General features: G+C 39.8%; 1 protein-coding gene across 3 annotated transcripts in view; it reads right to left on the bottom strand.

The window, feature by feature from the left end:
* SMURF1 (SMAD specific E3 ubiquitin protein ligase 1) overlaps positions 1-12,569 on the bottom strand; it is a 93,698-nt gene that overhangs the window by 16,030 nt on the left and 65,099 nt on the right. For 2 of the 3 annotated variants that reach the window (XM_015598129.2, XM_015598130.2), the window contains exons 3-11: positions 11,822-11,930; positions 10,525-10,658; positions 10,279-10,344; positions 8,992-9,067; positions 7,238-7,479; positions 6,394-6,478; positions 4,687-4,833; positions 3,411-3,609; positions 1,675-1,778 (exon numbers count right to left, since the gene is read on the bottom strand). In XM_015598129.2, the coding sequence (XP_015453615.1) occupies positions 1,675-1,778; positions 3,411-3,609; positions 4,687-4,833; positions 6,394-6,478; positions 7,238-7,479; positions 8,992-9,067; positions 10,279-10,344; positions 10,525-10,658; positions 11,822-11,930 (1,162 nt within the window). The remainder of the gene's footprint in view (positions 1-1,674; positions 1,779-3,410; positions 3,610-4,686; positions 4,834-6,393; positions 6,479-7,237; positions 7,480-8,991; positions 9,068-10,278; positions 10,345-10,524; positions 10,659-11,821; positions 11,931-12,569) is intronic. The other variant, XM_015598131.2, reaches the window with a different exon arrangement.

Genomic DNA, 12,569 nt, shown 5'->3' with positions numbered 1-12,569 from the left:
AAAGAGGAGCAAGGGTGATTGTGATGGTGGACCACGAGTAAGGAGGAAGCGAGGACCAGAGGGAGATGAAAACCAGAAAAAAGGTGGTAGAATCTCTAGATGATGAGTGGCCCTGGAGGGGATCAAATAACTTCTGGAGAAGTGACTGAAATTAGGCTGTCATCAGACCACTGTTCAGTGATCCAGGGTGCTGGGGGGCAGTACGGCAGTGCCTTCGAAGTTCTGAGTGGAAGTTATTTTCTTCCCAGAAGTCTATAAAAAGCCAAACTGTCAGTCAGAGTGTAAATTAAAAGACATTTTCAGACACAAGATCTTGGAAAATTCACCTCCCACACCACCCTTTCTAAGAAAGCTACTTGAAGATACACTCTAGTAACACAAGGGGGTAAATCAAGAAAGAAGAAAGTATGGGATCCACAAACGGCTCTAACCCAGGAAAACAGTGAAGTCCCATGATGACAACCGTGCGAAAGGCCTAGAGAATTATCTGGCTGGACAGTTTCCATGAGGGAGATCCATGGAGGTCAGGGGATGGGTGGGGGAAGGTGAAGATGAAGTTTAACGGGGCAATAGAGCCTGGTTTAAAAAGAAGAAAAAGAAATTCTTGGAAAAAGTAAAATCTGTTCCAAAGGAGAAATTACAGATACCACTTAAGAACTCAGTGAAATTTATATTGTCATAACAATATAAATGATGTACTGATTTTTAACTCTTAAAAATAGGTAGTCAAGCACAGGAGACTTAATTTTGGATACAGAACAGAATATAAACCTTCGACCCTGACAATATACAAGTAATATTACAGATGACAATGTGAGAGGGAGACGGTAGAAGGAACACAGAAGGAGAGGTCAGTATTACTATCCTTTTATGAAAAAGAGAGGTCAAGAGATAATGTCTCCAGTTTACAAACCAAAAAATAATGGTGAAAACACGTTATGTAAAGTTACAAAGACAGTGATAGACGATCTAAACATATTGATATTACTAGACTGGGAAGTGAGAGTGTTAAATTAGGTCTTCACCACAACCATTATCCAGTCTATCTGTGTCTATGACCACAAATCATGAAATCAATAGATATGTATCTTTCTATTGCCAAATTGATAGAATTCAGATACTATTAGAAGAAACAGTTAACACACACACACACACAGTTATCTCGAAGGTGAAATGAGGTTTAGACAAGAAATAGTAGCTTTTCATTATTACATGCCATTTAAAAAATCCTTTGCATGAGTTATTTTGAACAAAATGCCATTTTACAAAATTCCTTTGACACAAATGCAACTTGTGCCTTTCTCCCATCCCCGGAAGTCCTCTAATAAGAAAAGCAAGGCTGCCTCTCTTATTAATTTCAGGAGCAGGTCGTTCCTGGTTCAGGTTCAGTCATGTCAGATTAACAAGGGGGTAAGTTTAAAAGTTAATATTCACTTTACAAAAGAAAATTAATGGTGACGGTCATGTACATTCTGCTAGGTTATAGCAAGATGCTAGTGTGCACATGTGCTTAGGAATTCCTATTCTAAGAAAGCTCAGTGAAGGCAGCACTTGAAGTCCCCACTGCTCCAAGACAAGCAGCAGAAAGTGGTAAACAGCTTCTCTCTGTAAATAGCTTATTACAGTCGTGCTGACATCTATGCGGCAGAAAGGGTAAATCGATTAGCATCTCACCTTGCCACTCCACCATAATCCAAACCCTCTTCTCCACGGAATTTCACCATCAGTCGTTTTTTCAAGTCCTTTGGGCGCATCTTCATTATCTGGCGATAAGACTCCTACATATCAAAATGACAGTTTCAGGGAAGAACATTTCTTAAACTTATAAAAAGATAAAAGGTTATTGATAATGGAGTCTGATTCAAAATAAGCATTCACTCCGATCCCAGTTCTGTCTGGTCCCTATTCAGAATGTTTATCTGGCATACTAGCACATTGCTGTTTCTACCATCTTTTTTCCCACTGCTTCTCACTCAGAAACCACAACAAAACAAACACATGCCAGGTAATAATAAATACCGTACCTAAAGGAAACATTTATTTTTAGCATAATCACTAATGACTTAAGAACAAACGTCCTCAATAGAGTTGATTGTTTCTACACAAATTAATTTAAGTGTGTCCTATAAACATTTGATTTATTTTAACCAATATGAAGACATCACTAGAAAGTCTGAATAGTAAAAGAATTTGGGGCGTCTTTATATCAAGTGAAAAATCACAAGACTTCCACGGAGTCAAAAAGGGGTTTACGTGAGATCTAAAGTAGCTTACCCAACACATAGAAATCACGTGGTCAGCCTGATACTCCCTCAGATTCAGCATTTTGAGTGGAACTAGCTAAGTGTTTATAGGTATTTTCACTGATAAGGCACTTAAGAACATTTTCATGTTTTAAATTTAATGTAATTCAAACTCCACCGTCCCAAGAGGGAAGGAAGAGGTTGAGTGGAAATGATCTGGCAGCAAAATGTCAATAATTCAGCTCTTTTCTAACCCTGGCAACCATTTACAACTGCTCAATGGACAAAATGGCACGTTTGCTGATCCCCTCGTCCGATAGAGGATGCACGGGCGGGTCAAGTGTGGCCCTGGGAGCTTCTTCAGTGCCCTTCGCTGTTTCCAGGGCACTGGGCTCCCTGCAGCGGCTGCCATGGTCCTCCTTGGGGGCCGCACTCAGCAGAAATGTGTTCAGTTCTTACCCAGTCTCATTTGGTCACGCCAGCCAGTGATTCCACAAAGGCGAGTGGGCCATGGCCCACACACAGGTGAGAGTTCACCTTATGATCACCTTCCTTGAGAAAAGGGCCCTGTCTATAAGAGGGTCCTGCTTCTTTAGAGACCCAGATATCGCAGCGCGGGCAGTGTAAGGGATAACGCCTTTCCCAGGAAGCATTGAGCTTCCTATTCCCGAAGAGACAACAAGGTGGCCACTTGGCCACTAAGCTTCTCTGAGGAGGTAGTGCCATCCGATCAAATTCCAGTAAGGCCACAGCAGGCAGAGTGACTGGTCCTGAGGAGATCGTGCAGACTGCACGAATGTATGATGTGTGTAAGCAGAGAAGGGGATCTACAATATTTAGTTTAACTTTCTGTAAATCTCTAGGTTTTCACCTCAGAAACCATCTAAGTTTTTACATTTTCACCACAGAAAGAAATACAGTTCCCACTCTTGACGTGGACACTGGTCCTGATAAACGCCTACATCTCACTGAGTAATAAAACCAATACCTGAAACACCAGACGGAAGGAAGAGCTCGTAGAAACTACTTCCAGAGCAGTTTAACAAACTTAAAACAAAGGGGGTTAAAAGGGGTTACCAGGAGGCCACACTTTTGGCTGAATCGCCTTGTTTGTTCTAAGATGGACGCAGAGGCCATGCCTGACCATTAGCTGCGCTAAATTCCTACCTCAAATATTTCTTCTCTGGATACTTCGATACGGCAATGACCAGCCTGGGGCTGCTGAAGTGAAAGTTCATGTCTGAGGACCTTTAGTTTCTGGACTAAATCTCTTTCGTATCTCTGGGCAGGAAGCTCCTCGTCTTCCACGGAGCCCTCACTGGGCAATGGCAGCGGCTGGCTGGGCTCCTTTAGTTGGCACTGGTGACTTGAGAAGGACAGAAACAACAAAGTCACTCCAAAAGTAGCGGCCAAGGGAGCTGCAAGCTATGCCCCCCATACCCAAGGGACTGGGAAGAGAGTCTATTACATAGAACTTCAAGTAGACATCGTTTTCTCTGACGACAGGGATATGTAAAAATTGCTAGTGGCCACCATGAGCCTAAATATAGACAGGATAAAGAGCTGCATGACTTTTAAGCAACAACTTGGCTCATACGCTGTCATTGCTATAAATAAAAACAGCAATTGCTAGCATATATCACACATCTAGTATGCATCTGAGATTGACCAATGCACTATTAGATGTGCCTTAGCATTAGATTAGAATTAGATGAAGTTGACATGAAACATTTTTAAAGCAGATTATAGTGGAGGGCACTATATATACACAAGAGCAAACGACTCAAGTGAAATTGAACAGTAACCATTCATTTCCAGAACCAACAGATTTCTAAGCCTGCTCATTAAGAGCAAAATTCCAGTAAAATATAAGGTCTAGGATGAGTAGAGGGATAAAGTAGCATTTGTTTTGTTCAAGTTTTGCCATTAACATCAGTTGTCAATGAAGAGAGCCCCGGGGAGCTCCTATGTCCTGAGAACGTGACAAACCCAGAACACTGAGTGTGGGAGCCAAGATAACCCCATTATCCAGGAATGACAGGCACAGGAAAAGGCTCCAGTGAGTGGCACTACTGACTGCGGTGGCTTTTCTAGACAGGGATGAGGGGGCACTAAGGAAGAACCTCATTTACTGTGTGCGTCTCAGTCTAGGGTCCACACATTTCACCCCAGTGCTGCATGGGGAAGCTTTGTTAACGAGCCAAATATTGCTATCTCTGTGACTAATTTCGGCTGCAGCCAAGAAAAAGGTGGCAATGACACACAGCTTCAGTGCTGCTAACAGTGACTTGAGAGTTTAAAACGTGCAACTGTCCACCCAAAATTTACCATGTTCTGCTTATGCTTATTCTCCATTAACAACGCAGTAGATAAACTAAGAAAAAAATTAATAGGAAACATTCAATGATAAATGCAAGAGGTCAACATTTTGTAAAAGTCTTACTTCATGATGTGGTGTAACCTTGGGTCTGTAAACTGGGTTGTTCGGTTATTATGATCTACAAAATATATTCTCCCAGAAACGGTACTTCTGACTTCCCAGCCTGGTGGCAGTGGTCCAAGTTCATCACAGTTCACACTGTTAAGGTCTCTACCAAAACGGAAGATACAGACAGGTTTGTCAATCTGAGTACGGAGTCGTAAGACCAAAACTTCAGCATTAGGAGCCACAGGAGTCCCTTATCAATGCACCATGTCCCAGTTCTCCTAAGAGGGACAGTCTTGGTGCTACTTACGCCAAACTCTCACTGAGTCCAGGCCTCTGTGCTGCAAGTGGCAGCAAAATCCAACAGATTTTCAGAGCCTATGACCATGACAAGGAACATGGTCTACCCAGGGAATACCATTTCTTAGACCAAAAAAGGCCAAAATAGTAGGAAATATCTGAATGTTGCCAGAAAACTATCTGAACCCACAGGTTAAATGAAATGCTCAAAGTCAGAAAGGTTGCTTCATTGAAGAGCCTCCGGATGGCACAAGTTTTTTAAAGCTGACAGGGATGTATTAACGTGCATTCGAAATCTCACGATTCTAACAGCTGCACTGGAAAGAGGCATTCTCATTTTTTAGTTGGCTTTGTTAAATAAGTGTTTCTAATTCCAACCTTTTGATTAATTACTTCAATATAATCCACAGTCATATGGGAGCACAGCATTATTGACCAAGATGCTTTTCTAATTAGCACAAAAGCCTGACATTTCTTACAGTGGTACTAAAGAGACACCTTATCCATTTGCAAGTAAAATTTCCATTCTAATTATAGATAGTGAATCGTAAATTTAACATAGACTTGGAAAATCAAAGACAGGAAGCTTGTTCTCAGATAAAACAAATTACGAATAAAAAGGAAATGAGCATTACTAAACAAATGTTAGGTAGTAATGCTATTCTAAAACAAAAAAATTTAAAAAAAGCAAAGCAAAGAAAAAAAGAAACATAACTGTTACAGGGTGGGGTGGGGGTGGGGTCTCTCTGACCTGGGCTCAGATGTATGGCCTTGTAGAAGGAATTCGTATAGAAAAGCTTCATCTCCCCCAGGAATGGTCCCCAAGGGACTGAGGCAATAGGGACAGTAAAGTAGAAGAGAGAAAGGGTAATAGAGTCTTTATATTTCCTTTTTAACTCTTTATTATGGAAAATTTTAAGCATATAAAAAAGTAGAGAGACCATTATGAATAACCATCTTCAACAATTATCAAGTCATTGTCAGCCTGTTTCAAATATACCCCTATTCACTGCTCCCACCCCAATTATTTGGAGCAAATCTCAGATATCATATAATTTCATCCATCAGTATTTTTAGTTTAAAATGAGAGCAACACAGCTTGAGGATTTATTGGCTTTTCAAATCAGAGCACATTTGATTCAATCTAGGCATGAGGAGGGCCTTTTCTGGTCATGTGATCTTAACTTCGAGACACAGGATTGCTTTCTAAAGGACCCTTATGTCCCAGCAGCTGATTTGGCAAGTGGACAGTTTGGAAATGGCGGCAGAGCTGGGACTCTCACCCAGAGAGCCTGAGTTTAGAACCCTGTGACAGCATCCTCTCTAAGCTGCCACTCTTCTAACCTCAGGGGCTTTCTCACCCAGTCAGGGGGTCCAGGCAACTGCTAGAAAACTGGAGTTGGTGCGCAGTATAGACACACCTACCTTGGTATTCTGGGGTCGTGCCACGTGCTAACTCCCGTCTGCGTGTGCAAAAAGTAAACTTGCCCCTGCACTGTTGTTCTTTGTTCTGTACAGAAATTAGGGGATGCAATTAGTTAAATTTGAGTTTAAGGACAGTTTTCAACCAATCCTCCAAGCACAAAGTCTAAGCTTCTTGTCAACATTCTATAAAATGAAAAGCATCATCATGGATTTGAAAGGATAATGGATAATTTCTGCCTGACTTCCACAGGTCACAAGCAAGCCCTTTGCAGATGTTTGAGCCTATCTCCCCGTTTCCTGTTCACCCACGGAGAGGCAGTGCTCTCCTTCCTCAGCCACGGCCCTGGATGAGATGCTATTTGTGTGTCCACAATCTCAGGACCGACCTTAGCCTGACCTCTATCACATCCACATGCTCTTCCCTTCCGGTATGATCTGCCATTTAAATGTTATTCTCCTTCATTAGGTTCTCCCTCGGTGATTGTCAAATGATCCCTTCCTTTCACTCTTATCTGATACTGTCCTTCCCTCATTCAAATCACAGAGCACAACAAATACCCTCATCTGACCCACATACTACCTTGATTTTCTTCGATATTCATTTGCTTAAAATTTTCACACAGTTGCTAAAGAGATTGGAACAGTTGCCGACAAATTTGTGACGAGCAAGATTATCACCGTCTTTTTCTGGTTACTTGTCTTTACATTGACACAACCATTGTATGGCACAGCTCTGCAAATATTAGCAGCTGGGACATGTATAAGGTACTAAACAAGGTTGAAAAGATAAAGCCCTCTGAAACATTGTAGATCGCATTCAGGATAGCAGGGTGAATTCTCTCACCATAGCCTTCGGGCAGTTCTGGTGACTGGTGGCCATGTGGTCGGTTCTGAGGCGTCTGGAGTGACCCTCGGACCTCAGGATTTCGAAGTCGCTGTGCCTGAAGTCTTTGATCTTGACCTGGGGAGTCCCCAAATCTGCAGTTCCCTCCGCCAGCAGCAGCACCGGTACTGTCTGTGTAAGGGGCTGGCTCCTCCATGAAGCAGCTGAGTGGCCTTCCAGGCCCCAAGTCTTCATACACGGTGCTAAAAGGGGTGGAAGAGCACGGCACGCATGGGCACGGCAGTCAAAGACAAGCACCTGAAACTCAACGTGATACTCTCACAACTGTTTATTTCACTTTGCTTGTAAGATACAGTATCCCATAAATTAGTAGTTTCATAAAATTCATCTTTTCCTATTTAAATAGAAAGACTTTTTCATGAGGAACAAGTGGCCAAAGGGAGCTATATATAAAGTGCCATCAAGGCCACCAGAGGGATTTCATCTTTGGGTGGAGCTGAGTGATAGACGAAACTCACCTTGCACTCTAAGGAGCTCATGAAATGAGATTTGATTTTTTTTGATTTAAAATCAAATCTAAATCCTCCATTTTCCTTGTTTTTTTTCCCCCCTCTATGACAGAACTCCTGGTTACATAAAACACTGCAATGACTATAAGTACTCTTTAACATAAATCTTCAGCCCTGAACAATTTTGAAGACAATTTACTTAATAGGCTATTTTCCCTTATAAGTACTTTTTAAAAACATTTTACATCGAGAAATTTCAAATATACCCACAAATTAGGAGATGAATCCCCCAGACTCATCACCCAGCTACAATACGACTGTCTTGTGGCTACTCTTCCAATTCCTCCTCTCCACTGAACTATTCTGATACCAATCCTGACAATTTCCCATTTCATCCTTAAATATTTTAGCATATATTTCTAGAATATAAGGACTTTTTCCATTATGACTAAAAAATGTGCATTAATTTTTAAAATGTCATCAAATACCAGTCAGTGTACAATTTCCCCAGTCAATTGTCTGTCAGGATCCAAAATGAGGTTCACACACTGCATTTAGTAGGTATGTCTCTTAAGTTTCTTTTATTGTTAATTTCTAGGTTACCGTTCTTCCTGTGATTTATTTATTTTTCTAGCAATGCATCTGTGAAAACATTGGGCTGTGTCTTCTACACTCTAAGAGTGTCCCCTCTTCTAGGTGGTGCTTGTTGCGTTCCCTTGGGTTGGGACACATCCTTCTGTCCCCTAGATTTCCAAGAGGTATGTTCATATCAGATTCTATCTCTTTTGTGATATTGTTAATAACTAATAATGATTATCACATGGCTTCATTAGCTCATTGAGGATCACAAAATTGTGATAGTGACCAATGAGAATTTTTGAGTTTTTTTTTTTTAGCGTTTTAGGGTTTTTTCCCCTGTCTCATTATAAATACATAATGTTAATTTTTAAATATATTTGATACATTTCAATCCATTGCACTTAAAATTCTTACTGATGCTCAAAACCGTTCCAATTTTGGCCAGTGGGAACTTTTTTAAATTGGATCCTGAGTCTTTGGGGGTCACAACTCCACTAGTCTTACAGCTTCTTTTGTAAATAAGGACACAGGATCCCAGTTTTATCTCAAAGTCCTTTCCTGCATCTCAAGCATTCAGCACAGTAAAAAGGGGAGATGGATACTTTCATCTAGAGTGGGAGCCCAAGACAGCAGAGATGCAGCAGGCATTACCGTGGGGATACGTACCCTTCGTTTTCTAACAGTCCTCTGCAGTCTACCACAGACCCTCCAGTGCCTATTCTGTCTCGCGTCTGTAAGCTGACTAAAACAGAAAAGAACATCTTGCATTAAAATCCAGTGGTATTTTATACAATTGTAATACAGTGAGCCATTGCGAATGCAGAATTTACGTACATTATTTGTAAAAGTGAGGCGTGTACGTATACATACAAACATATATTCCTATACTTTCAAGTATGAAGCATTTTATTCCAGTAGCTGCATACCACCACATACCGCCTGGAACATTCCTTGTAAATGCGGAGCAGAAAGAGCTGTTGTGTTTTTTGTGCTCTCCATAAACATAACAGAACACAAATTCACTTCCTCTAAGTTACCTCATCTTTTAAGAAGATTTTGACCTATGTTTAATAAGGACACAGAGAGCACCACTTTCAGTATTTGCAAAGTCCAGATGAACTAAATATTTATTCTCGGTCCCTACTATGAACAAAGACATTTATAAAGTTGCTCCCAGGTTTCGTTTTTCCCCACGCACATCCCTCCACAAAGAAAAGAAGAAATCACAAACAGAAAAGCATTAAGTGAGAACTTAATAATTATGATAGTTTTCAGGATGTATATCCACTGCTCTTTATCTTGGGTTAAGTCTACATAAGACAGTACCTAAAAGATTTGGGGTCATAAGTCGCTCTGCTGTGCTGCTGAAATACTATGTTTTGATTCCCTGCAATGCGTATAATCAGCACACAGCATTTTAGAGTGACGTTAAAATGCTAATAAAATCTGGGTGGATAAGAAGATGAACTACTGAACAGATAAATCACTTGCAACAGAATACTGCCCGTCAACACTCTGTAACATTGGCACATTTTCTTTGTTCACTCTAAATAATTCAATCCCCTAACTCTGTAAAATCATATTATATGAAGAAATCATCTTTGCTTTTTACATGTATGATGGATCTCAAGAAACCATTTCTCGACTCTTGCATATGTGGCCGCCATTCTTATCATCTATCCTTAATGTGATGATTCAAATATTTAAAATAACACTAAATCTCTTGTATCTTAGTTATTTTATCTTGACTTTGAATGACAGGTTGAAGGGAATTAGATAAATAAAAACCACACAAGATGAAACTTTTCAGTACTGAAGAGATGGCCCCCGTATATGGTTTGTCCTTCGAAGTACGTCACCACTGTCAGTGCCTATATGTGTTTTCTCAGTGATGAAGAGTTGAATGTTAAGTTCTGTAAAAGCATCTCTTTATACAGATGAGAAAGTTCTTACCCACTATTTGGCCACGAACTGCATCAGTATCTGAGGGATTTAGTTTGCATAGATCCAAACGCTGGTCTGCAAACAAACAATTCAAAACTTAACCCAGGGAAATGTTAACTAGGGAGGAAGGCAGGAATTCTGTATTCAGTATTCAAAAAAAACAAAACAAAAACAATAAACAAAAAAACAAGAAAAACGATGCCTCAAAAGCCTTCTTCAGTTGCATTAAGAGGCAGAAAAGCATTCGGTTCTTACATCCAGTATCTTTTAATCTGCTGATGGCATTGGAGAGCAGCCGCACACAGCCCAGGAAGCCAGCTCCCTGCTTCTTGTGAATTTTCTTGTGGTTCCACACGCTGATGGTTATAGAATCAGTTTTCCCAACATATCTGAAAACATGCAAACTCATTTTTAATTGTATTTCTGAATCATGATAGCCCATTGAGATTTTATCTGATTGACTTGTTAGTACAGAAGAATCCTTTTAAAATGATATTGGTTCTATATGCCACATACAACACGCACTCAATAAATATACATCTCTAAATTCAATGGGCTGGGAAAAGAACGACAACCAGTTATGTAAGAAGCAAACGTAGATAACACCATAAAGACAATAATCTTAGAACAGGGATTTACTATATTTTACTAGTTCCAATGAACAACAGTTCATGAATCCCTACCAGTGTTACATTTACTACTGAATGCTAACTGGCAATGAGGGCTTACTTACAAAACCCATCGATCCACCCAAAGAACACTAATGGGTAATAATGCAGACATTAACCCCCACTTACTCTCAGTGCAAGTCAACCACAGAGTGGAGCTTTCAGGAAGACCGCTTTCCAGGCCACTCCCATACCCCAGTATAACTGAATGTGAGTCTTAGAATCTAAAAATCCCACCCAAATTCAGTATAATTTGTGGTAATAAAAAACCAATAATCATTCAGCATTACTTTGACAAAAATTTCTTAGCAGGGACATGAAAACATAGGTGCATATCAAATAGTGGTTTTCTAAGTATAATCCATTTATGAATGAACATAAGAAATTGTCTGATGGTGCATAGACTTATGTATATTCAAACATACCAAACTATATTTTCCCGTGCAGAAAATATATTTGTACTAAAAAGCAAAATTCAAAAAATCATTTGAAAATACAATATGTATTTACAAAACAAATATGCCTAATAATAATGCATTTTTAAAGTAGAAATTCTACAACCAAGTTTATGGTTTTACTGAAAAAACAGCAGCGTATCGAGGACCTGAACTATGGCCTTTTGTTTCTGTTAAAATGGCCAGGTGAGAGTTTGAGGATCACAGTTATAGAAGCAAACTGTAAAATCTATGAAAATGTCAAATGCAAGAACTTCTGAGTATAAGAATTCTAAAATTAGGCAGCATTCATTTGGCCATCCACTTTTGTTCTCAATCAGAAGGTAGAAATCTCTCTTTAAACAACAAAAAAAATGAAATCTTTCTCTTAAACACTAGATACCTACATTCGTGGTGTTCCCCAAATGGCTTACAGAATATTCAACTCACAGATCATAGTGCTGGTTCCACTTTGGATCCAATGTGTTTTTCACAGTGTCCGTCGAGTGGCACTGCCCAGATCCGTCCACAACAATCTTTGCAAAAGGGTCGGGGAGTCCTAGAGGAGAGGGGACAGTCATTCATGGATGAGACTGTAGATAAGCACAGTCTTGTAGGCTAAAGGGGGCTTTGAGATCATCTAATTTGGTAAAGATGATTACCTGATACTGTCTCTTCTCTAATTTAAGGTTAGTTTTGATCTATTTAGCTTTCTAATTAAGAAAGGCAATCCAGTATGATACCATCTTCAGGTTTTTAGAAACTATAAAAGAAACTAGTGTTATAAAGAACTATAAAAATAAGCCTAAATTCTCATTTTTGATGATCACAAAGTGGGGCTAATAAAATGTGTCTATATGAGGAAATGTGTCTATATTTGTTATTTATGAGGAAAAGTTGTCTATAATTGTATTTCCACTTCCTAAAAAGTAATAATACCTAGAAATCTTGTTTACTGATCGCCGTCTACTTTATCTGTGGAAGCAAGTATTCACCAATTAGCAAGTTCTTAAATAAAGGAGACAGGTTTATAAGATCAGAGAGGTGGCAAGGTAAGGGTTTTAGAAACAGGCCTGGATATGAGCTACCACTCTGGAGCTTCCTAGCTACTTGAATAAAGCTCGTGAGCCTGCATTTCTCTAAAGCGTGAATTATAATACCACTTCAGAATGGAGCAGCACTCATGTGTCAGAAAGAG

Source organism: Pteropus alecto, unplaced genomic scaffold (genome assembly GCF_000325575.1).
Source record: "Pteropus alecto unplaced genomic scaffold, ASM32557v1 scaffold78, whole genome shotgun sequence".
Lineage (NCBI taxonomy): Eukaryota > Metazoa > Chordata > Mammalia > Chiroptera > Pteropodidae > Pteropus > Pteropus alecto.
Note: the sequence above shows the minus strand (reverse complement) of the source record. Positions and strands in the feature narration are given on the sequence as shown.